The sequence below is a fragment of the Gavia stellata genome, chromosome 24, assembly GCF_030936135.1.
Source record: "Gavia stellata isolate bGavSte3 chromosome 24, bGavSte3.hap2, whole genome shotgun sequence".
In the NCBI taxonomy this organism is placed as follows: Eukaryota; Metazoa; Chordata; class Aves; order Gaviiformes; family Gaviidae; genus Gavia; species Gavia stellata.
The window spans coordinates 3045092-3069363 of record NC_082617.1 but is presented as its reverse complement, the minus strand read 5'-3'; the positions used below and the strand labels follow the sequence as shown (position 1 = coordinate 3069363).

The following is a 24272-nucleotide window of genomic DNA, read 5'->3' as shown; positions in this document are numbered from 1 at the left end:
ACACTCTGGAGAGCTTCAAGAACGACCAGGGCAGGACACCCATTGCAGGTTTAAAAGGACTAAACACACACACTTTTATATGCAACAGTACCCTGAAAACAGAGTTTTCTGTGTGGCACTCTGCCCCCACAAGCCCAAAGACCTTTTAAAACGCCCCTGCCGCTGGCTGGCACATCAGCTCTCCCCAGCCCTGCTCTGCGAAAGCACCAGTTTGGCGTAGCGGGATGGATGTTTGGCGCAGACAGACGCCTTACAGGGAAAAGCCACTGGATAGGGGAACAGGCATCTGTTCTGTCCCCTAATTGAACATGACAGCTAGGAAACACAAAGCCAGAGCCTCGAGAAAACACAGGATTTTGCAGATAAAAGTGAAAGTGAGAACACAGAAATTCCCTTTCCAGAGAGCCCAGAGAGCAGTAATATCTTGTTTTTCTTCAAAATAAAAGAACCCCCCTCAGGGCTTTTTTATTCCAGCAGAGAATGACTGTGCAAAGCAGAGACTTTAATTACAGAAGCTAATTTCAGTTGCGAAGAGGCCAAAAGCAAAAGGATCCATTAGCGGTGCTCAAACTCCCTTTTGGGCAAGCACCTTGCAATCATTAATGGATGAGCTGTGCCAGATCACACCGCCCGACTGGTGCAGGAGCCCAGAGAAGATGTCCCAACGACTGGAGGAAGCGTCACCCCACATGGTCCCATACCACACACAGTGTTACCAGCTCTAATTTCAATTATATTTTGTAAATCCCGTCACTCCCTCAATTTCATCCATGGAAATCCCATGGTTGGTGAGGACATCACCCACTACCACATCTACTGACCATCTGGAAAGATCTGAGCTCTCCATCGTGCACGTCAAGATGTGTTTCTCGAGAAAGGAGCCTGCTGCCTTGACCAACACAGGCAGCCTCCTCCCTGTGAAGGTGCTGAGGACAAGTCCCAAAGCAAACCGCTTCCCACCTTGCTACGAGGGTATCGCGAACTAAGAGTCACACGATGGCAACCAGAGAGGAAGAGGAGAAACCATGAACCTGCTCTGGGGTGAGATGAGTCTCCTTCTCAAGAGTGGGAAGGCACTGGCGTTTCTTAGAAGGAAGGATGCCCGGAGAAAGCCCTTCTCGGCTGCAGGCAGGCAGGGCTGACACAGATGCAGCAATGTGCAGCCCCGACCGCTGCCTTAATCATTTCCCAGCACTCAGGAAGGCCACGGGACCCAGCTGGCTCTGCCCTGCCCTCCTCCACCCATCCCGATGGGCTTCTTTTAACAATCACTCAATGACTTGGTGCCCGCTTTTCTACAGATGCTTCGCTTTGAAGAAACCCTGAAAAAAGACAATGCGCTTGCACCTGTACTTAAGTCTCCCTCCTTGCTTCACTAAAGGCTTCGTAAGAGCAAACGCAGAAGCTCTCCCTCAAGGCAGCAGCCAGGGGCTGACCTAAAGGCAAGGCAAGGCCCAGCCAGGCTCTTGCTCATAAAAGTACAAACCAGGCTGAAGTCCCTGCTGCTTTTCAACTTCTTAATTACAGTTTGGCTCCTCTGTTTTCAGACTGACTACAAGACTCATTACTTGCCTTTTTTAGTTGTTGAATGTGGGTTGCTTTAAAACAAAAAAAGTGAAAAAAAAAAGCAAAGCTTCTTTGTCACTAGCTGATGACAGAAACAAGACAGAGACTGTTTTACAGCTTTCCTTGGAAGCCACCGCACTCCTCTGAGTCCCCAGTTCACCTCTCTCCTCTTCTCCTTTCCCCAGGAAAATCTGAAGTGATGACCTTGCTTAAAAGCTTTAGATCACACATTTCAAAGCATGATTTCTGCTCTGACACAGCCCTCCACAGAGCAGCGCAGAATAACTACCAGCAGAACAAGCCTCAAGTCCCTGCCAGGCTAGCTGATGGATCCCTTTATAAGTGAACAGGGGTTTCTTCAGTCTTCCAGCTCATCTTTTTATGAAGAACTTCCAGAGCTGCCAATCAGCACAGCTGCAAGCCTGCATATACACACCTGAGTATCAAAAACTGAACAACTGAACAACTCAGGATGCCCAAACGGTTTTGACAGAAGAGCATCTTGCATCGAAACTGGTGTGGGCAGCAGGTACTGCGGTGGCCCAGCACTGCTGGGCTCTGTTACCATTTTAACAAGCCCTAAGCCTTACCTCAACCACTCTATATTTTGACTAAAATGCAGCGAGGATGCAGGCTTTCAGATCGTGCTGTACATCAAGATGGAGACAAATATTCTCTTTGCTCTTTCAGAGACGCAAGACCTTGGGTTTGTCTCGTTAGACACCTTCAGATACAGTACCTTGTTGTCAAGGTCGAAGAGGTAGGAGTCCTCTTCACGGACGTCTGCTTCGGAATCAGATATCAGCTCACCAACATACCTGCATGCAAACAGGAAAGGCAGAAATAAGATGCTCATGCCATCACAAGCTTGGGTTTAAACACCTCTCTGTGGGAAGAGGGGAAGAAAGGGATACAGCCCTGCCGCAGATGGCAACCCACAGCCTTAGCAGTGCAGGTCATCTCAGAGCCACCCGGGCAAACTCAGCTTTGCCAACTTACAGCAGCTAAAACCTGGCTCTACATGCCGTCTTCTCAGGGCAACACTTTTAATATTAAAAATGGAGTCTTACTTCCAACAAAATTTACTTCTTCCCAAGGACTATGTTTCCTTTTGCAAATCTCTTTGTTGGCCGAGATCAACGCATTAATCCAATTCTCCTCATGTTCATGGTGCAGACTCAGCCACGTCCTGGCTCTCCTATACACTACTGCAATGCTTGTGCTGTTTACAACCCAACGCAAAATGTTTGTTTCTGCCCTTCCTGTATTTTCCAGGATACTTTGACCAATTACATATGCTACATACATTAAAAAGCTTTGTTTAAAAGTCTTAGGTCTAACCTAACCTGCCAGGATCCCTGGAAGGATCTAGGCTTCTTTCTCAATCCCTCTCGAACCAGAATAAATCAGAGCTGTGATCCAATTAACAACCACCTTGTTGTAAAACCTGGTGCAAGGCAGATTACCACCAGGTCCCCGAGCACCGCGAACACGTGCTGCTTGGCCTGGCCTGCTGGGAAGGACTAAATAGATGCACCACCTTTCACGCCCCAGACAGATGCTGGTTTTGATGCAAACCCCCTGTTGCAGGAGTCCCGGTTGCACTGGCATTCCCACATTTGTCTCCCCATCTCCATCTTAAACAGTTTTAGACGGTCAAGGTTCAATTTCCTGCCCTGACCTGCTTGCAATCAAAGAAAGAGACACAAGAGAGGAGGTACTGAGCCAGAGGGAGGATACGAGAGAGAAGCAACAGTGTGATAGATTCTGGTATGTGAGTCTTCCCAGCGTTTACCGTGACGATAATTAATTATAAGCAAAGGATTTACAATACGAATAAATATTCTTCGCAGCATTAACAGAGTCTTCCATGATCAGCAGCCATTACAACAGCATTCCTCTGCAGCTCGCAAGGCATTTTCAAAGCGTTAAGCAACCGTATCCATTTCCCCCTGTGGCTCACGGCAGTATTTAACTCCAGGGCTGGGGAAGAGGAGAGCCACGAAACATTAACCTGGAGAGGACCCACGCACTCTGTGACAAGGGATCGTTTGGCTGCAGTTCCCAGATCGGAGCGATCTGGCCAAGTCGCTCAGCCGGAGCAGGAGGCTGCCGCCGCGAGTGATCCTCCTGTTTGCCCCCACCACATCTTGTTATTTATTAAGCGCTCCTGTAAGGCTGCGGCATTACTGGAAATCACACGCTCGTTGGTGACCTAAAGCAATAGGAAGATGATGGCCAGAGAGGGAGAGAAATTGCTGTAGCACGGCACAGTCGCCAGCAGCAGCTGAGAAACAGCTGAATAATGCTGCACGGAGAGGCACTCTGCTCAGGGACAGCCACTTCAGGTTTACAACTCAGTGAAACAAAAAACCACAATCTAATTAAAAATTGTTGTTTCAATGTCCCTTTAAAGACTATTCCTGTAACTCATATCCTTTCCAGCACTGCTTACCAATACAAACGATTCCATAATTTCCCAGGTCCAAAGTTATGGAAGGGTGTGCAAGAGGTTCATTTTCCTACCCAAAAAAGAGCAGGAGTTATCAGCCCCTTCATTTAAAAACTCCCAAAGTCAAGCCAGCATCTTTCTTCTCAGCAAGATGTTCAGCACGCTGATGGCAAGTAACTACATCTCAGAGCTTTACACTGCCACTCATCACCGCAAGATCAGAGCGCACTCCATGCAAAAATCAAGAGCAATAAGAAGTCCCTAGCACAGGCTCCAGCATTTTCCATGTGGTGTGGGAGACGGGATGCCTGGGGCTTCTCTGGCTGAAGGTGTGGCTAAATACCTGGCTGACTGCAGATGGCACCTTATTAAAGCATCACTGTTTTACACAGAAATTAAGTATTTGGAAATCACATAATGGACGTGCACCAAAAGGAACAGACCAGATCTTCACAAACCTCTGGTTTCTGCATCCCGCTAATTCAAAGCCTCTCCAATAAAAGCCCTTCACCAGCTGTGTCACTTCCAGAATGAGCAGTTACACTGTCCAAAAACCAAGCACGAACACAGCGGACTCAAAACAACCCACAGCAACATCAGCACAGGGGGAGCAACAGCAACTTCTGAGCAGCGACAAATTCGGAGGCCAGGGAGAAACCTGCACATGAGCACACTCCTGAGCATCCACGAGTGGAAGAGCCCAAAAACTCCGTGGGAGCCCAGTGGGGCAGGGAGGATGGCACTGCTGCATCTCCCCTCACTAAGCTGCTGCTTCCAGGACGGCGCTGAAGGTACCAGAGGCCGTTAGTAGGAGGGTCTGGAGCAGCTGAAGGGTCTGGGGAGCCCTGGAGACGACGGCGGGAGGGCTGGCCGGCCACCGTGCTGGCAGAGCCTCGCTCCCAGCTGCCAAACTGCTCTGAGCGCTGCTAAACGCTCCCTGCAGAAGCTGCTGCGGGCTGCCAGAGGGACAGTCTGCAAGCAGAAACGGAACGGGAAAGCATTTTTGGAGTGATTACAGAGAAAAGTTGAAAGGTATCTGAAGTACGGAGCAGGCTGAAAAGCAGTATGTGTGTAAGAAAGGCATTTACACACAGAAACAGTCAGGACCAGCAGAGTTTTGCAAAATAAAAGCGTTGTGAGAACTAGTCCAGGTTTGCCCCTCATATGGGCCTACATGAAAAATCATGGAATAAAAGTCATCCTTATACCAATACAGTATCCTTCCAAAGCAGAGTAATAATCTCTGTACAAAGCGACTACCCACTCAGGGCTCTAATCCGGACGTTTGATGCAAAATGCTCTTCCACAAGAGGTGATGCCGGGAGCTGCTGTGTGCAAGCAGCCCCCAAGCATCGCCGGGATCGGAGCTTCTTGGCCATAGATGAGGAAAAAGAGACCAAGTCTACAGGTTGCCCATAAAGAATCACAGGAAGGACAGCAGTGAAGCTGGCTTGAGGAGGAGAGAAGGACTTGAGTTGGTGGTTTGAGTAAATAACGTGTGTGTGTGTGTGAGAGTGATGGAGACAAGGAGGAATGTGCATGGGCAAGACATAAATTAGCTCAGCTTTTTAGTATGCAGCTCATTTAGATAATGAAGAAGATAGTGCCTACCACTGAAACAGTGTCAGCAGCTCCTGGCAAGGGTGGAGGGAAGAGTAAAGCGTGGTTGGTTGTGGTATCTGCACCCCATCAGCTCTGATGTGCTCTACAACATGCCCGTCTGTGCTAATTACACCGTCGCGCAGTGGTTGCTGCCCCATTTCCTTGGGCTGCCTGTTCACCACTGATTATTCCTCTTGCGTGTTAGCATTCTGGTAGGATTTGGCAAAGTCTGTGCCTTTTTTCTTTGGGAGCAGTTTATGCACAGACTCTGGCTCATCTCTGAGCACTGAACCAGGACACGGAGACCTTTGGTACTTAGCGAGAAGCCCCACCTGAAGACAGCCTTGAGACACTCCCCACAAACAGCAGAGTTTTCAGCTTTACCTCTGAAAAAACATTCTATCATCTGGCAGCTCCTAACATGGAAGAAATACTTGGCCAATTCCCTGCAGATTTTTCTTTTCCTTCATTTTTTTTTCTCTTAAATTCTGCAGTGATCTTCCTCAATCCCCCACCCCAATTCCATAAAACATCAATAACTAGTTCTAAAAAAACCCTACCGCCTATTTCCATGAAGGGCACAAGTCCAGCCTTGTTTAGAAGGTCTTAACTCACTGTAGTATTGCAATGAAGAAAACACTTGCCAAAATATTTAATAAAGTACATATACCACTTTAAAGCCTAAAAACCATGGGGTTTGATGGCAGTTTTTTCACTTTACATAAATCTGAACATTTTTGTTCTTAAGTACTTTATTGAATCAGGGCCGAAACATGTGCTTAACGCCAAGTGCTTTACTGTTCTGCTGAATCAGACTAAAGCCAGAGCTGTGACATTAGAAAACCTCTTGTGAAGTCAGTATTGAAACAGAAAAAGATCCGATATAAAAAAGCTGTTCGAAATTGCTTTGTCCTTAAGTGTCCCATATCCATGGTGAACAGGTGAGTTGAATGCATTTGCAGCACAACTCAAATGCATTTCTCCCCCATCGCCTGTGTTTTAGAGGGGTAAGAGAGCTGAGCACAGATCCCAGCAAGACGGAGACGGGTGGAGAAAGCTCCACACTATGAGGAAAAGGACAAACAGAGCAGGAAATGGAGTCAGGAAACCTCTGACTGAGGGCAAGCAGCTCGGCTCGAAGCCAATTTGATTTGCGTGAAAACCTCTCCTTGAAGAGGAGCAAACCATCCCAGCCCTCGGGAAGTGATGCTTTTGCGTGAGCTAATGAAAGCTGAATGACTTACTCGCACACAAAGGTTCCCAGTGGAATGTCTTGCATTGTTCGCACACCCCAGCCCATCTTTTGTGTCCGAAAAAGCTGCAATCGAGTCCTGAAAAAGAGGAAACAAAGCCACGTTAATGGCAGCCCTCTGCAGAAAGACAACGAATTTTCATAGAGAGATGAGCAAAAAAGCCAGCAACCTTCCATCAGCACAAACTCAAAGATTATTTCAATATTCAACCCCCCCAGTTCTCACGCTGGCACCACTGTGGGTACACTCCACTCCCACCGCTGCTCTGAGCATGCGGGCAGATGCTCGGATGGGAACTGCCTGGGGATGAGGGACGGGCGCCCATCAACCCCTTCTCCCTGCCCGGTTGCACCTTGCAAGGTAGACACCTAAGGACTGGGGAAGAGGGAATGGGACTGGATGCTCTGTGTGGTTACATGTAGGATACCAGAATCCCACCACCAGCATTTCTTTGTCCTTCCGTGCACACACCCGGCACTCGGAGGAAGGCAGAGAAGGTGGAAGGGGACTTAAGGCAGCGTAGCTCTGCAGGGAGGGGTGCTGCAGGAGGAAGGCAGGGAGCTTACGGTGAATTAAGAACACCTTGAACTAAGTGCTCTGATCCCTTTGCCCTCTGCAGAGGCCAGTGCATTTAGCAACTCCATCATATCCAGCTCCCTGGCTGAAAGACAAGGAAGAAACGCTGCAACTTGAAACTTCTTGGTGTAATAGCTGCTCTGTGGAATTTTACTGATGGAGTTTATAGGCAGAGAAACAATCCTGTAAGTCATTTTGCCTCCCGCTCAGCCAGAACCTGAGTTAAGTGCAGGATGAACAGTCTCCAGGGCTAAGGGAGGCTCGCTCTGGCCCCGAGGGAACCAAAACCCACTCTCAGCAACACTGTTATCGGAATAAAGAGAAATCTGACGCTCACCTTAACTTCACCCTGTTGCTTTTTTCAGTACTTCTCTCCTCCTCCCCCCACCCATTCCCTCCTTGCACCGTCAGCTCAAACCAGGGGCTGTGCATTTTCTCGTATTTGCTCACAGCTCCTGGAGCCTTCACTAGGGCAAAACACGACTTCATGTTAAACCAGTTGTAACACTGGTATTTCAGGGTTGAGGATGCTACCCGATGTTTTGCCTTGTCCATCTCAGCAGAGCAGAGAGCCAAGCTCAGGTTCAGGCTCTGCTGTCGGGGCTGACACCGGCAGCAGCGGGACCGCGGCTCCGATCTCAGCTTCCCGGCTGAGCTGGGTCAGCCTGCCAGATGGAAACGCGTGCGCTGCCGAGCGGAGTTAGTTTGGAGCAAATATGCCAAAGGAAGCAGCGAAAATGGAGCGCGAGCACCCACGTGTCACGCCGCAGCCCAAACGCAGGAGGTTTCCTCCGCTGCCTCCCCAGGGATCTCAAGCACAGCTCTGCCAGGCACCTGACCTTACCACCAGCTTCCTGACAGAGCCACTCTCCCAGGCTCATGGCTGGGTTTCCAACCCTTCCTGTCTTTCAGAAAAAAACACTTTAGCAAGACAAAAATGCAAAAGCAACAGCTCTAGCTGTACAGCTCCTAAATAAACACCCACGAAGACACTGGAGCTCTGGAGCTTGGCAGGGAAAACCAGAGAGAGGTAAAGTTCTGTGGAGACGCATTGAGCTTTTTCCTTACTTATTTTTAACGTTGCAAAATGTCACTGAAACTACAAAGCTTGCAAAAAAAGTGTTGTCAGTACTACAAAAAATTTGCAAAAGTCTTTTTTCCAGTGGGATTCCTTTGAACTTAGTGCGGTGGCAAACTTGTCCATAGCAGAGGTCCCAAACAAAACATTTACATTTTTAGCCTGGCACCAAAATCCTAATGGCCTAATCTGCACCACCAAGGCCAACAGGTATTCAGGTATCCAATTCAGGGGGAGTCACGCCAATAACTTGGAAATTTTAAGCAGCGGAGTCTGGGCATGCCAGCCTATATTTCTAATATAGTCCGCTGACTTACAAGATCTTCTAAATTAAGGCTTTGCAGTTTCTGTTGCTATTAATTTCTTCACAGATCTCCACCTGAGAAGTTACATCTAGGCTGTTCCTGCAAACCCACAAGCCGTTTATATGTTTTATGGTCAGGCTGATGAAAGAACACCGCAGTTCCCATGTGACAGCAACAGGGGCAGGGTGCAAATAATAATTGAGCTCATCAACCCGCTGCTGCGTCATTCCCACTGGCAGCACACAGGAACCCCGCTTGCATCCCACCACTGCATGGTGGCACCTGCCCCAACTTCAGTCTCATCTTGGGTTTTTCACAGGATCACAGAATCATTAAGGTTGGAAAAGACCTGTAAGATCATCAAGTCCAACCATCAACCCAACCTCACCATGCCCACTAAACCATGTCCCACAGTGCCACGTCCACACGTTCCTTGAACACCTCCAGTGAAGGTGACTCCACCACCTCCCTGGGCAGCCTCTTCCACTGCTGCACCACTCTCTCAGTAAAGAAATTTTTCCTAATATCCAGCCTAAACTGCCCCTGGCGCAACTCGAGGCCGTTTCCTCTCGTGAGTTTATGCGTGAGCTGAGACTAGAGAGCCAGAAAGCTCACGAGCTTGGTGTTGGTCTTGCCAAGATAAGCTGCGTTTGGATCCCCCTTCTCACCTGAGTCCATTCTGCACCACCCGGTTCCTACAGGTTCGCCAGCACGAGCATGCGTGATTACACTCAAAGATCAGCGGCGGCTCAGCCATGTTGAACTCAGGCAGGAGTCGGCCGTCCTGAAGAAGAGAGGCATTCAAGACTGGGTTAGTTGTCTATTCCTGTGACCTCTCCAAAACAGGGGAGGCCAAGAGCAGAAATTCCCCTGAGTGTAAAAACAGGCCAGAGAACCCCAAGGTGGAGGCACGCCCCGACCTCCCCAAAACCAGCGTCAAACCTCAACTTCTGCAGAGGTTTTGCTCTACCCTGACAGCGGCACACTCGCCACTATCACCGACAGCTGACAAACAGCAAGAGACCGTCTAGATTTTTGCTGCCTGGCATCCCCCTACGCACCACCAAAACAAAATCTTACAGCGCTGTGCAAAAAACTGGTGTGCATCATCATTATTACCATTTTGCAGTGCTGGAGGGGAGAAGCGGATGCTTAGTCTGTCTCTGGAATAAAGCCTAAACTTCCAGAGTACAAGGCCAGCACACTCAAGTTCTGTGAACCACATTATCTTCCCAAATAACACTCCCAAAAAAGCTGCAATTCAATTATTTACCAACCATATAGGATTAAGGAAGCGATAGACGCAGTTCATCATATTTAACAAATTTGGCTTTTAAGGCTTGAAAGATGTAATCGCCTATTAACGTGTAAATAAAATGGCTACAAAGCAAAGAAAGATGCCAATATTCCCCCTGGGAGAAACTTGCAGAGATTCACAGAACTTCTGATCTTAGCAGAACCTGTCCAAATATTAACCTCAACACCTCCCTGGAGGATTGAAGCATACTTACCCAAAACAAACCAGGCTTCTGGCAATGTTGCAGTTAAAACATCTTTACTTTGCCTTCATCCAGAAGGATCACAATAAATAAAAGCAGGCAAAAAATCTCTCTACTACCCTCCCCTTGTTTCCATATTACAGCATTTTCTACGTTGCTTTGAAATGGAAGCTGATTTCATGCATAGATTATTAAATGCTCTCTATCACATGGGTATAATTAATGGCTCAGTTGGCATGACAGTAACACAAATAAATAACACTAAAACACAAATAAATAACACTAGAAAAGCTTCCCTGAGTACGCATTTTGTTATTACCACATACATCTCAAAGCTGAAACTACAACTTTAGGCATTTTAAAACAAAAAGTAGAGGAGGTGCACAAGGAACGGTTTTTAAGGTACTATTATAAACCCTGAATTGTGCAAAGTTTAGTTCACAAACACTGGTCTAACCCAACAGGAGGTTCTGTGTCCTCACCTTATCATACCAGCAGCGCATACTGAGTTGGCCACACATGCAGTTACTGGAGGAGCAGTCGTCTATACATACGCAATACTGGAAGAGAAGAACGGGGGTTAACTCCATGCCACTCACACACAGCTGAAAGAGCAACTTCTGTCACTGGGTCAGAGAGGAAATCACAAGTCTTCGCCTTCTCCTGCTGCAACTCGTTAGCCAGAAAGATAACCAGCCTCATCAGTTCAGTGGCATTTCTACTCCAGTATTTAGTTCTGTGTGCAATGAACGTCAAAGGACTCCGGCTTGCAGGAAAGGATCCCATACTGAGCCACCTTCATTTCTCATGAGAGGATGTCCCCCTGTGTTACTACCCTTCCTCCATGCCCTATGAGCTGTACTCCACACTTGAGGACAAGGAAAGCTCCAAGGAGGGACCAGAGCTGGGAGACGATGCATCATGATGTCTCAGTCCTCCCCTGCTGCTTGCTTCTTCCCACACGGGTGCTCCAGCTGGCTGCTTCCCCAGCGCTCCCCGAGCCAGCACAGTCCCACCACCAGCTGCTGCACAACAGGGCTCGGGCATGGGAAGTTCACTCCAGCCATCTGAGAGCTGTGCCCAGAGAGGGGTCACCCTCACCCTACGTTTCCCCACCTCTGCTTTCACAACCCAGCCCTTTGAGGACTTCCAGTATCATAACGAAGACGCTGGCCTGGATGCTGCCGTCAGTAGGAGGCCAGCATGAGGAAGGTCTCCCAACAACTCACCAACTCTCCAGATACAGAACAGAGGAAAAGGATAAATGGGAGCCACACCAGCCAGCACCAGAGGGCTGATGCTACAAGCACACAGCTGAACCAGAGGTTAGCCTAAGTCTCGGAAAGAACGAAAAGCAGAATCCCATCTCCTAGAGCAAGAGCTGGAGTTTAGGACTACAGCCTTAACTGGAATTTGGTGGCAATATTAGGACTAGACATTCCCATTTTGAATGCAAAACCCGTTCTGAGGTGCAGTGCACTGCAACATCCCTGAATGCACACACCAGGGACAGGAAAAAACATGTGGATACACACAACCCCTCACCTGTAAATGAGTGATGTTTCTATCAATGTCCATCGGGGAGGTGACGCAGTTCTGCGAAACATATTTGTAGTTGCTAGGACAAGGCTCACTGTCCACGGAATTGACGCAGGGAATCGGGATCCGCTCATAACCCCGGGCAATGTCTCTGTCAGTGGGAGAAAGAGAATTGTCAGAGAAGAAAAGCTCTCCCCGAACAAGGGGCCATTCAAATGCCATCCTGGGGCAGAATTACCGTCTTCGATCACTGAGCATTCAAAGCCTGAAAGCAATTCAGACTAGAACAGAGTTCATTTTTTTCCTACCCTGCCTTACAGATTGGTCTTTGTGCTTGCAAATATTTCCATTTGGAGGATGAATTTACAAACCACGGTCTAAATCAGCACGTGTTAAATTCTTGCTAAGCTCAAACTGACCTTCGCACCAGTTTACAAAGCTAAGCATGCACTTACAGTCCTTTCTTAAACCAGGCCCCCAGCCTCCCCCGTGCAAGGGCTCTATTTCATGACCCACAAGCAAAGCCAGCCTGATTCTCACCTGTTCACGACCTTCTCTATCTGGGCAGGCTTGTCAGCAGACGATTCTTTGAGAGTCTTGTTCATCTGTAGGGCCACCCAGACCTGAGAGTTAAGGCTGGAGCACTGGAGTGGAGTCTCACCCTCCTTGTTCTTTAAAGTGACATCCGAGCCACGGGAAAGAAAGAGACTGCAAAAGAGCGAGAAAGGATAAGCATCCCCCAAGAGAAATTGCGCAAGGGGGAAATGAGCTGAATGACATCCTCCAGCCAGCCCCTAAGGGACAAGGAAGAATCTGTAGTAGTGAACAATCACCTGAATTTTCTTTATTAAGCATGGATCAGTGAATCCTTCTACATAAAGGCGCTGGCAGAAGCCAAAGACTGGAGCTCTAGGCACTCACAAGAGCTCTGGGCAAACCTCGCCTTGCTTCAGGCATGACAAGTACCTTGCTGGTACCAGCCTAACTTCAGGGTTGAAACTCTCTCTGGCAGGGAAAGATATGGGGTGGAAAGAGTAGACTGGAAGTGGAAGAGTCCCAGGGGAAACTGGTATTGGACTTGGCCTGTGTTTATACTCACCAGCTTTTGGTGAGTACACATGATGACTTTACTCACAACAGTGATGAAGCAAAGGAAAAGCCCTGTTACCATATTATGTCACACTAAGTTGCAAAAAAAAGAACTTTCATCAAGGATGCCTGATGCCTTTGTGGTGAGAAGCCCAGGCTGAGCACAGCCCCTCAAGCCCACTGCCCAAGACTCCAGGACCACCCCATGTCTTCTGATCGTCTTCACAGCACCGCCGGCTAGCAGCAACTAGTATTTCAGACCTGCCGCCCCCAGGAGCAGGGCAACAGAGGAAACAAGCTCTCCGTCCCAATCTGGTTTATGCTTTAATGCCCAAGGCATTTCACAGGATCTCCCGAGCTTGCCAGCCAGCACCCAGGTAGAAAGGAGTGACCAGGGGAAGGGAGGGAAGTGGCAGGGCTGGAGCCGTACTTACACGACACAGTCGTAGCGGTTCTCTCTGGCTGCAATATGCAGGGGTGAATCCCCGTGAATATTCACTGCATGTAAATCACACTTAGCAGCCAGCAGTATCTCCGCTATGTCAACACAGCCAGAAAAAGCAGCCCAGTGCAAACAAATATTTTCCTCCTGGAGGGAAAAAAAACAGAGTAGAGGCTGTTTAGTGCATTAAAACCCTATCGCTTTGGGACTTCACCATCCTTAGTTCTACACCTGCAGCATTCAACATGTGGCTCGCAGTCTCCTTCCCTACATTGCTCCTTCTGGCTGGGACTGTCAGGGTGGGCAGGGAAATCTCCACGCAGACAAGCAGGGAGTTCTCACTCCAGCCGCCTCCGCACACCAAAGACGAGGAGGCTGCACACAAAGCGGTCCATCGCCTTCCTTACATACGCAGGCAAATCGTCTGTCTCTAAGCCACAAAACAATCTGGATCAATCCACGAGAGAGGTGACAGACATGAATAAATGTGCTGGAAAAGGCTAGAAGCTGAGCTTCCCCAGCCCAGACAGGAAAGCTAGCATGTCTCCCAGTGCTACAAAATTAAAGAGAGAAAGAGCACAGCACAAGCTATAGGGTATGTGAAGGTGCTAGAAAGCGAACCACGAGCCACAGGGAAAGCAATCAATCTGACTTCAGGCATCTCTTAAATACTGTATGTACTCATCTCTCACTAGCAGCACTAGAAATAGCTGAACACTCATCTTTTTGATGGAGATATTTTAAGCGATGATACTGTTTTCTGTTACAGTGCAATTTGCAGCACACTTCGAACTCTTCCCCGTGACAAGCTCTAAAGACGTCGATTACAACAGTGCAATGATAGTAATGATCACCTAACTTTTCTCTTTTTTTTTTTTAAAAAGCAAAAATAAAGCACATCTTTTAGTCATCACAACTTAACTTAGATCCTGCCTTAAACGGGGAGGCTATTGACATACACCAGGGAGTGGGGAGACCTCTTTCTAGACAGCTTCTGCCGCCCATTATGGTAACATCTCGGAAAAAACCCTAATCAGCATCACATACTAATCTACAGAAAAAATTAATCCTGTCAATTGCACACCACATGCTGCTGTTCAGACAGGTTACAGACACCTAGACTCGCTGCTTTGCCTTGCATCGGCTACTGCCTAACAGCAGCGTAATTACAATCAAAAGCATTTCTCCCAGAGTATGATATTTCCCAGCACAAGTGACATTGCTTCTTAATGACTGCAATCAGGAGACACCGAACATAGGTACAGTAATGGATATGAGATACATCTGCTAAAAGGATATTTTTCTTTCAAGCAAATTGTTGACTGAGCTGATTAGATTTTCATCATTTAATGTGTGATCTTGTAACTGGTAGCCAAAAGGCTCCTGTGACAGATCAGATAAGTCAGTTTTGTTCAGAGTCAGCACTGGGGCTCTGAAGCAATGCAACAACCCAAAAAGCCCCCTCTCTCGCTTTGACTTTTGCTTTTAGGAACAGTATCAGAGCCGGATCTGACTGGCAACTATCTAAGCTACCAAGGAAACAGAGGCTCCTACCAAGAAGGGGCTTTCAGACTGGGGCCAGCAACTCCTTGGGAACAGCTGGAGCCTTTCGGAGCCCCACAGAACAAATGTGCCAACACCTATCCCTGCTAGCACCCAAAACACAAAACGAGGCATTTAGGGAGACAAATACAAACCAGCTGCTTATGTCCCTTGGAGTCAGAAAAGCGCTAGGAGCCTTGGACAAGAAAATATACTGCCATGAGGTATGCTAGAGGGTGAACTGATGGCAGGGTAGGTACTTTGCTGTAACAACTCTTGCAGAAAGCAGTGAAGCCAGTTACCCCTCACTTATCAAACTGTCTCATATCTACAGGCCAAAGCCTGGAATGGCTCAACACACCCCAGTTCACACCCAAGCTTGCCTTGCAGGTACTTCTGGGGTTTCGCTATCCTTAGAGACAGAAGGCAAAAAATGAGGAAAACACTACTAAGAAAAAAAAAGAGGAGCAGTGCTGATATAATGAGTCTCCTGAACAGAAGTCTGGATGCTCTCTCCTTTTTTCCCCAGTCATCTCCCTTGTCCAACAGGCAGCACTGCCGGGTCCACGGAGCTCCCAGGGACTCCACCTGGAGTCAGACTCCCTCAAGTACAGAGTACATCCCACTCGAGTAGGATTTATGGAGGTGAAGAGCAGACCAAGAGCCAGCTCCAGCACGCTGAGCCGCCAGCCTGGGCACGCTCTGTCCACATTGGTGGCTTTGTGCACGTTATGCCTAGGAAAAGCCAGGCTTGCGATACTTGGTGGCAGAGCATCTGCCCAATCCATTTGGAAAGCATGAGTACAAGCTTGTGCCCCGCTAAAGGCACGCAGGATGCCCCTAACCCATGCCCAATACCAGCCCATGACCAGTGTGGAGCTGGGAAGTCTGGACTCAAGGGGGATTCTGCCCGGTGCAGCGTCCAAGTGGCAGCATGGCAGACCCAGGAGGATTAGAAGAGCGAGGCACAGAGCTGACTACAGCCTGTGGCATGACATACAGCATCCTTATGGAACATGTTAGAAGAGCTGGACGAAAAGGACTTCTTGCCAGCTTGTAAACTTCTTCCCAGAACATGGAGGAGAATTCTCTCACCAGACGCTGCCCCAAACCACCTGTGTCAAGGGACCACCGCACCTCCCTGCATTGAGCCCAAAATCTGCCTCCTTGGACTTGTTCGGTTTTTAAACAGAGATTGTGGCTAATTTCTGAAACAGATTCCAGGAAGAACCTTACATTGTCACGGATGTTGATGTCTGACCCCTTCGCAAGCAGCAGCTTCACCAGCTCAATATGCTTGTACTCGGTGGCCCAGATCATCGGCGTCCAGCCTCCATCATCCTGGGGAGGGGAAAGAAAGGGTGAGATACGCAGAACAGGCAGAAGACGGTCTCCTGCTGGTTTCACAAGCCCCTCAGCAGCCACAGCAGGGTACACCTTGCCTGGGAGCCACAGACCCCTTCCTTCCCCATGTCTGTCTCATCACTCTCCTTCGGTCTATGCTGCTGCAGGGAGAGGTCCCTCAGGGTCCTGCAGAGCCCAGCGTGATTCCATTCAACACACCTCAGCAGGCTGGAGTTTATTTGCAGCTCAGCACACTGGCAATGGATCTCCAGGGCATTCAAATAAAGCTGACTGTCCGAATGGCACAACGAACATCCAGCTCGTGTAAAAGCTCTTACAAAGCTCCCTGAGCAGCCTGAGGGAGCTGGCCTTCCCCCACAATGAGGAACCCCGATGCAGCACCCCGATGCAGCGCTGCTTTGCTCCATGGCAATGGATAAGCTCTGCGATGGCAAGTGCCAGGCTCGACCCATCCCACAGCATGTCCATGATCCCACTCCTGCCCCTGTTAGGAGGAGCACAGGGACACCCTTGGGAAACAGGCTCCACCAGCAAATTCAGGGTCAAGAAGAAACTGCAAATCAAGGCACGTGGAAGGAAAGTTTCCATAAGGTTAGGGGAACGGATCACCTTCTCTGGCAGACCAGGATGCCCACGGCACTGTCGCCCTATAATGTTTTCCAGGTCCCCCCCAAGCAGCAGGACTTTATTTGAGTAACCACTGCATAGACAGCATGCTGCTGAGACTCGGGTCCCTGAGCTGAGAAAAGCAGCTTCCACCCCTCACACAAAGGCCTCACCTGGCAGTTGACATCCATCTTCCCGTTGGAGAGGAGGTACTGAACAACGTCGTAGTGTCCCTTCTTGGCAGCCAAATGCAGACACGTGGAGCCCTCCGCGTCCTGGACACAACCACAAAACAAGCGCTTAGGGGACATCCCTTTGCGGCATTTCCCATGTCTGCGTGACACCAGCAATGCTTAGGAACAGCAGAGAAGTTCACGGATGGAGCAGAGGACTCCAAAAGACCCCAACCCACTGCCAGGAGGGGAGAGCAGGAGCAACCAACACTGGCACGGAGCAGAAGGAGCTTCACACAAAGCTCGGAGGTGCAACCCGTGCAGAGTAGGAGGCTGCGAGTGCAAAGGCTATGGGAAGAGGTGCCTTTGCGAAGCCTAGGGAAGGTATCAGCCCCAAACGCTGGCAGACTGATGCTCCCCTTCCCCAACAGACCCTTGTTCCAACTCTTCTCCACGTGCTGGAGTGCCAAGGGGAGGCAGAAACCCCTTAGAGAGGCAGAGCTTGCATTTTACATCAGAAAAGTAGCCTTGTCACAACCTGAAATGCTCCATTTATAGTTTTTCTGCTGTGTTTCATTAGCACAAGGCCTTATCCCAGCACCTGGCAGCAAGGCAAATGGGTGTCCTTCACAGGGGCTAGGAGCCTCCCGACAGACCAAGTCCCCAGAGTGCCTGCAGCCATCTGCAGAGATAGGAGATAAAAAAATAACCATGAAGGTTGAAAGGAAAAATGCCTTTGGGAGCTGAGAATACAGGGTCTGGTGGAGATGGACAGGCTGTGAGTCATGACGGAGACACTCCCACACTAACACCACAGATCTCAGAGGCTGGAGCCTGATTTTTATCCAATGTTTATATCCCAAGAGCTTAGCACATAGCAAGACCAGGAAATAAGAAGGAGGAAATGAAAGACTGAAAAACAAAATGACTCCTTCCTGTTAAGCCCCTGGAAGCAACATCGGCGGCGAGAGCTTTCGGATGGTACCAAGCGGAAAGCATGCACAGGGCTAGGGAGCAACCCTCCGAGCAAGGACAGGACGTCTTGGGCCAGGGATAACACTGAGTGGGCTTCCTGGGGCAAAGAAGGGGTTTCTACTGCCCGTAAGTACCTGCCACATCTGAATAATGCCACAGCTTTCCCCTTAGATTAGCATGAGCCAAGTGCAGCTTCTCAACCCTATGGAGTGCAGGCGTATTTTACTATCAAGTTTCTGTGGGTTTTGAGTGGGGCTTACATCCTGTTAACAGGATCAACAGCTTCGCCCTGGGGTCTGAGAAGCCCCCACCCCCCCACCGTCCTCAGCACCCCCCTCCACCCAGCAGCGCTGCAGGGCCGGGCTGGGCGGGCTGGGTGCACACCCGCAGCTCTTAATGTCCAGATTTCTCATCAGAATGGCTGGAGACGACTTTAAACTGCAGTGTTGCTGCTTTCAAAAAGATGACTAATTTGGTGGGAGAAACTAATTAACATAATAAACTAGTCTAGACGTCAGACGTGATCTCAGGCTTCTAATTTGCTTTTGCAAGCTCAGGATTTTTTTCCTTCCCTTTACCTTTAGAAGCAAAAAAATCCCTCTTTTCTCTTCCACCGGAATAAATCAGGTGAGAGATGTCTGCATTGCTCCAAGACACTTGGGATAATGGCCAGCATGAATGCACACATGCCTGTCCTGTCCTTTCCCCCATCCCAGCTCAGAACCAGGCTCCCAAGGATCCGTTTAAGGCTCGGGATGGGCAGCACTTAGTATCTTGTGCGATCCTCCTGGCCCTGCCAGCTCCTTCGCAAAAAGAGCATCCTGGCCCTGCCGTAGTCCCCAGCAATAGCAGAGGAGCGCGCCAACAGCAGCAGGTTGTAACAATAAGAAGTTCACGTGGGGAGGGTTCCTGTGCTCCAAATAGCATCTGATTTATGGGACTAATAAACGAGCTGTATATTTTCCAAGATTGCAAAGCAACCAGAGCATGCTAAAGGCAAACAGACAGCTGCATTTTATTGTATTTGTTTAAATTAAAGGGTAGAATTTAAATATGGGGTCCAATTTTGCCACTGCAGCGTGACTGCAAGAAACCACACGTCAGTCGTTTGGAAAGCAAAGTTTCCTCTGTCATTTTTGCTGGCTTGGCAAGCACCTACTTACCAGCCCATTTTCAAATGTCACCCCAAAATTCTCATTATTAGAGTCTATAGAGAAGGAAACTCTGAAATCAAACTCCAAATTCACTGCAATGGATTTGTAACACTAATACTTAGTGGCCCCATATGAAACCAAATACCCCCTACATTTGGTGGCACAAACTAACGTAGCAAGTGGCAGCACTTGCCCCACACTGCTCACAGCCAGGACACCGCAACATTAAAATGATACTACCGACAGCCACAGCCTTGCCAAGCCTTCACACCCAAGACAAGCAAGTCCATTTCCCCTCTGCCTGTGCGCTTCCACCCAAGACTTAAAACCTATCAAGAAAGAAATGGTGGACAGAGCCTTCTTCAGGAGAAAAAGGTAAGGAATGAACTGCTACCTTCGGATCTACGAGTGCTCCAGCCTTGATAAGGTATTTCACAGTTTCCAGATGGTTGTTTTCTGCTGCTTCCATCAGCGGGGTCCTCTGGTCTTCAGAGCAGGTGTCTATATTAGCACCAGCCTGTTAAGAGGCCAAGGCAAATACAAGGACGGTTATAATCATTACTGGTTAGCAGAGGAAGGATGTGGGAGTAGAGATTTAGTAGCAAGTTTTTTCATTAAATTTAGCCATATTAAGCGGCAAAGAAAAAAAAAACCAAAAAAAAAAGAAAGAAAACCAGGAAAGAAGGCAGTCCAACTTCACCTGTTTTGGAAAGCAGCACACACTGCCTGCCCTCTCTCCTGCCTTCTACAGCCAGTAACGAGGACATAAGGAAGCCAACAGCTGGTATTAAATAACTCTTGCTATTAATGCATTTTGTACTGCTACTTTCTGGATATTGTATGTGTAACAATTTGGAAAAATCAGCCTCCTCCTTCTTCCAGAGGCTTTGTTTTCCCTGGTCTATCATTTCTACGGACACACTGAACAAAACAACCAGCTCCTCCCAACGTCACAAGCAGTAGGAACAAGTTGCTGATTACAACAGAGGTAGGAGCTGTAAAAAAAATCCTGGAGATTGGCTAACTATTCCTGTTGAAGTCAACAGCAACATTTCTACAGAGGTCCCTGAGAATATGTTCAGTTCAACACGGGAGTGCCTTGGACCAAAACCTTGCTCTTTTCCAAAACACTACTGTGTCATGTATCTTGCCTGCTTTAGCTCTTTGGCTTGGCTCAGTAACCCACCCAATACTTAAAACCAAAAGAAAATCTCAGAGACAGCACAATTCTTGGCAGGCCACGCACACATATATACGCACGAAGCACAGACTGGTTTACAGCAGCGACATGCTGACTCAGGTTCACCTGGCACAAGAAGTTAGCCCCGTTGCTTCCAGGTGCCTCCCACTGAATGCATTTGTTTTGATTACTTTTAAATAGCTAGAGCTATTTAAACCAGACCAGAGAAAAGGCATTTCAAGTTTAACAAGCTGGGGACATTCCCAGCCAAATACTGTGCTACTGCAGTAGTCAGACATCAGGGAAGAGACAAGAAGATGAAGGATTTTGGAAACAAACCAACCCTACTGATACTCAATTCAAATTGTTCATAATATCTCGCAATTTTTTCTCCTTTTACTCGTACAAGTCATTCCGTTGTCTTCACGTGCAGTAACTTAAGTGGGTGAGAGCAGCAGGATAGGCCTGTAGCTGCATCTTCAAACAGCACTTTGAAAGCCTCTGACTCCAGATGCTGAAATGCAACATCCCAGCAGGCTCATTTTGGAAGATGTGGCACTGCTGCTTTCTCAAAAGCCCTTTAAGGTTTCCCAGTCACACAAGGTAAACAAAACATACTTCCAGTCACCCCAGATTATGTATACCAGTACAGAAAAGTATAACTTTTTAAAGCCTTCTTTTTTCTTCACATAATTTTGAAGAGGGTTCAATGAGAGCACCCATATGTCTTTGGCCATCTTGCCTCAATTAGCATCCAAGACTCAGACAATAAGCCAAACTTGCATCTTTCCTTCTCTCTTTTTCACACGCGAGACATGTACACTGTAGAGGAAAATCCCGCTCAGGTTTTGACAGAAGGGATGACAGAGTCTGCTAGTAGTTTGCAGGCACCAGAGCCTACCTGCTTTCGTTACAAAGAGCAACTTGGCAGCAGCTTGCAATCACCTGCAGTCTGCCAGCAGTCAGCCTGTGCCGGCACATCTGGCAGCGCACTGCTCTGCTGAGTGTGCTTAGGCATATAGGTTCCCATATGCTCCATAGTTGCCCTACATCGAAGCTTCACGTGCTCATTGCCTGAGCAGTGAAGCTTGCTTGGAGAACAGCCTACCTAGAAAGACAGCTTCAGTCATGTCCTCCAAGACCTCAGGCTACTCTCCACCTCTCCTTCCTCAGCAAAGCCTGAGAACGAGGAGGTTTTTTATAGGAGGGATGTTTCAGTGCTGATTTCCAAGTGTGCTTTAGCCATGTGGGGCAGGAGACCAAAAACCACAGAAAATTGCCCGTACAGAAGAACGTAAGCGGAGACAGACCTGAATCAGCATATGGCAGATGTCCACGTGGCCAGACTCAGCAGCAGCATGGAGAGGGGTTCTCTTACTCTGATGCTCCATTTTAAAATTAGGGTCAATTCCATCCACTGAAAAACAGAGCAGAGATGCTTTCAACCACGATTCAGAGATTAGAGAAAAGCATAGCAGGAGAACCAGGTCTCAGCTAAAGCCTTTTAAAGGAAGGGTTCCCAGCCCATCCTCAGCCCTTCTCATGACTTACTATACATTCAAGCCAGAAAGCTCTCAGGGTAGTGCCATGGACATTGGACAAGCAACAGCCCTCAAATCAAGAGCTTCAGAAACACCACGGAATTTAATACCTTTAACACATTACAATTTCTACACAGGCCATCTCCCTCAGATTCACAATTCCCCATCTCTCAGTGCAACAAAAACAATCAACACCGCGCAAGGATAAAAAAGAAAGAAGTTGTTGTTTAAAGCAACAGAGAAGTTGGAAACAAAAGAGACAGTACTACCTGGCCTTTTTGTCTCACCACTACTAATTGCAATTAACACTAGTGATCCTCGTTGCATCCCTGCAAACACAGGGCTACAAAGTGGATGGAGCTTCTCCAGCTAACACGAGCTCAGGATCTGGCCAGAGATTCTCACAGCTGTGCAAAGACTGACAGATGATGATGACAGCCAGACAAAGATGTCTGGGCATGATAACATGTTGCATATGATTGAGGCCGTAGTTAAATATCAATGAATAACATTTTTGCGCTATTGAAGACAAGAACAATGAAGCTAACACTTGCTAGAAGAAAAAAGAAGAATCTGATAAATGAGAAAAACAGAAAGTGTCCGAAAACGTACTGCAAAGTACCGGGGCGGAAAGGAAATGATCCCAAGGAAACATTGTGTCCTTCAAGGGGGGAGGTTCCTCAGGAATATTTGTTGGTAAAAACAAGCTCAGGAGCTCAAAGTCATCTGGTGACAGACAACTATGAACCCCCAAAACAAACGCTGCGTATTGAAGGGCTCTTCCTTTCTGCTCTCTTGCTGATGTGTCTTGGCTTAAGCTGACTCCCATCTTTTTACCTCTCTACTGGATGCAAATACCCAACTACCCCATTGCATGGAGAGGAAAAGTTCTGTCAGACTGGAAAAATCACATATAGGTCATTTGGGGACAGAAACAGCTTCTCTGGATAACACCACGCCCAAGTGCAGAAACGAGTGGGGAGCAGGTCCACATTTCACAGAAAGATGAAGCCATTTCCAATGACACATCACTTGCAAAAGTGGCTTTCTTCTCCAACTCCACTCACAAGGGGCAGTGGGGAATATGACGTGCTGCCATGCTGGGAACTGGACTCCGGCAGCTGCCTGGCAGGAGCTGGGAGTACTGCCAGACACGCAATGTCCTGGGAAGGAGCCACCTACCCAACATAAGCAGGACTTTTTGCAGCTCTCCTTGCCTCGCAGAGAAGTACAACTGCTTTGGATGGAACCGTAACTTCTTGGGTCTGCAGGAGTGGAGAAAAGAGGCACAATTAATACCCGCTGAAGAACACTCCCGGCATTTCAGCCCACCCCACATGCATGACAAAATCTGTTCCTATGGTACAGCTCCAGAGTGCCAGCAACACACGAGAACAACAACTCTCCAGAAGGAGATCTTCAAACTTCCAGCTCCAACCACAGCCAGCCTCGTTCTAACGAGGGCCGTATCTACTCAGTGCTGCTCACCAACAAATGCTGGGTCTTACTATTGAAAACGGGAACTCCTAGTAGTTACAGCTGCGGTTGGAGGGCCAGTGAAAAACTAAATCCTCCAGACAAATAATTACGACATTTAGAGCTATAACTGTTCTCTTGAATCTTTAAACTTTTTGGGGTGACAAATGACTGAAGTGAACAAAAAAAGGTCTGAGTGGGGCCAAAATCCAGAGAAGCTAAATCTCAGTTTTCTCCAGGTTAAACAACTTCGCTGGGAACTGGAGAGACCCAGCGGTCTTTTTCTTACTTTTCGGAGTCCAGGGCAATCAGGGCACTTTCCAGAGTTTCTTTAACTGGTCCCTGGGTCAGGCTAGTAGTAGGCTTTGGAAAAACTGAAGACCCAGCGATGTCAAACCCCTCAGCAGCTGAACTTTCTGGCTTGTCTTCCTCTAACAACCGCGTCCCAGTGCCACTGAAGAGAAAAAATGAGAGACAGCCAAAGCACAACCATTAAAAATACACAACAGTGAGTATCTTATGCCAAAGAAGGAAAGGAAATGGATTTTAAATACAAATAAGCGTAAGTGAAATCGAAACACAAACCAATACATTTTGCAGCCTTTTCGGTAAGAACTTGCCCCAGAAAGGAGATGCACTGCCCTATGATTATATCTTGATGTATCCTGTGCTACAGGAAAGCCAGGAACATGGGGCAAATCATAAAAGGCACCAGAGCAAGATCAGATCGGATGGGAATTCGGAGCACTGTTCAAAGCAGGGATGGCTTGATTTGTGTTTTCCTCTGTGTTTTCATCCTCTTTAAACTTGTGCCCATTGGTGCAAGTCAGGAGCTACAGCTAGGTACTGCATGAATTTC

The 24272-nt window shown here is 48.1% G+C and overlaps 1 protein-coding gene across 2 annotated transcripts in view; it reads right to left on the bottom strand.

Moving 5' to 3' along the window:
- Positions 1-24272, bottom strand: part of EHMT1 (euchromatic histone lysine methyltransferase 1) — a 50743-nt gene that overhangs the window by 1294 nt on the left and 25177 nt on the right. For both annotated transcript variants that reach the window (XM_059828989.1, XM_059828991.1), the window contains exons 11-23: positions 23703-23867; positions 23120-23202; positions 21707-21813; positions 19611-19733; positions 17088-17189; positions 16180-16284; positions 13394-13548; positions 12411-12578; positions 11877-12021; positions 10814-10891; positions 9501-9616; positions 6865-6951; positions 2306-2384 (exon numbers count right to left, since the gene is read on the bottom strand). In XM_059828989.1, the coding sequence (XP_059684972.1) occupies positions 2306-2384; positions 6865-6951; positions 9501-9616; positions 10814-10891; positions 11877-12021; positions 12411-12578; positions 13394-13548; positions 16180-16284; positions 17088-17189; positions 19611-19733; positions 21707-21813; positions 23120-23202; positions 23703-23867 (1513 nt within the window). The remainder of the gene's footprint in view (positions 1-2305; positions 2385-6864; positions 6952-9500; positions 9617-10813; positions 10892-11876; positions 12022-12410; positions 12579-13393; positions 13549-16179; positions 16285-17087; positions 17190-19610; positions 19734-21706; positions 21814-23119; positions 23203-23702; positions 23868-24272) is intronic.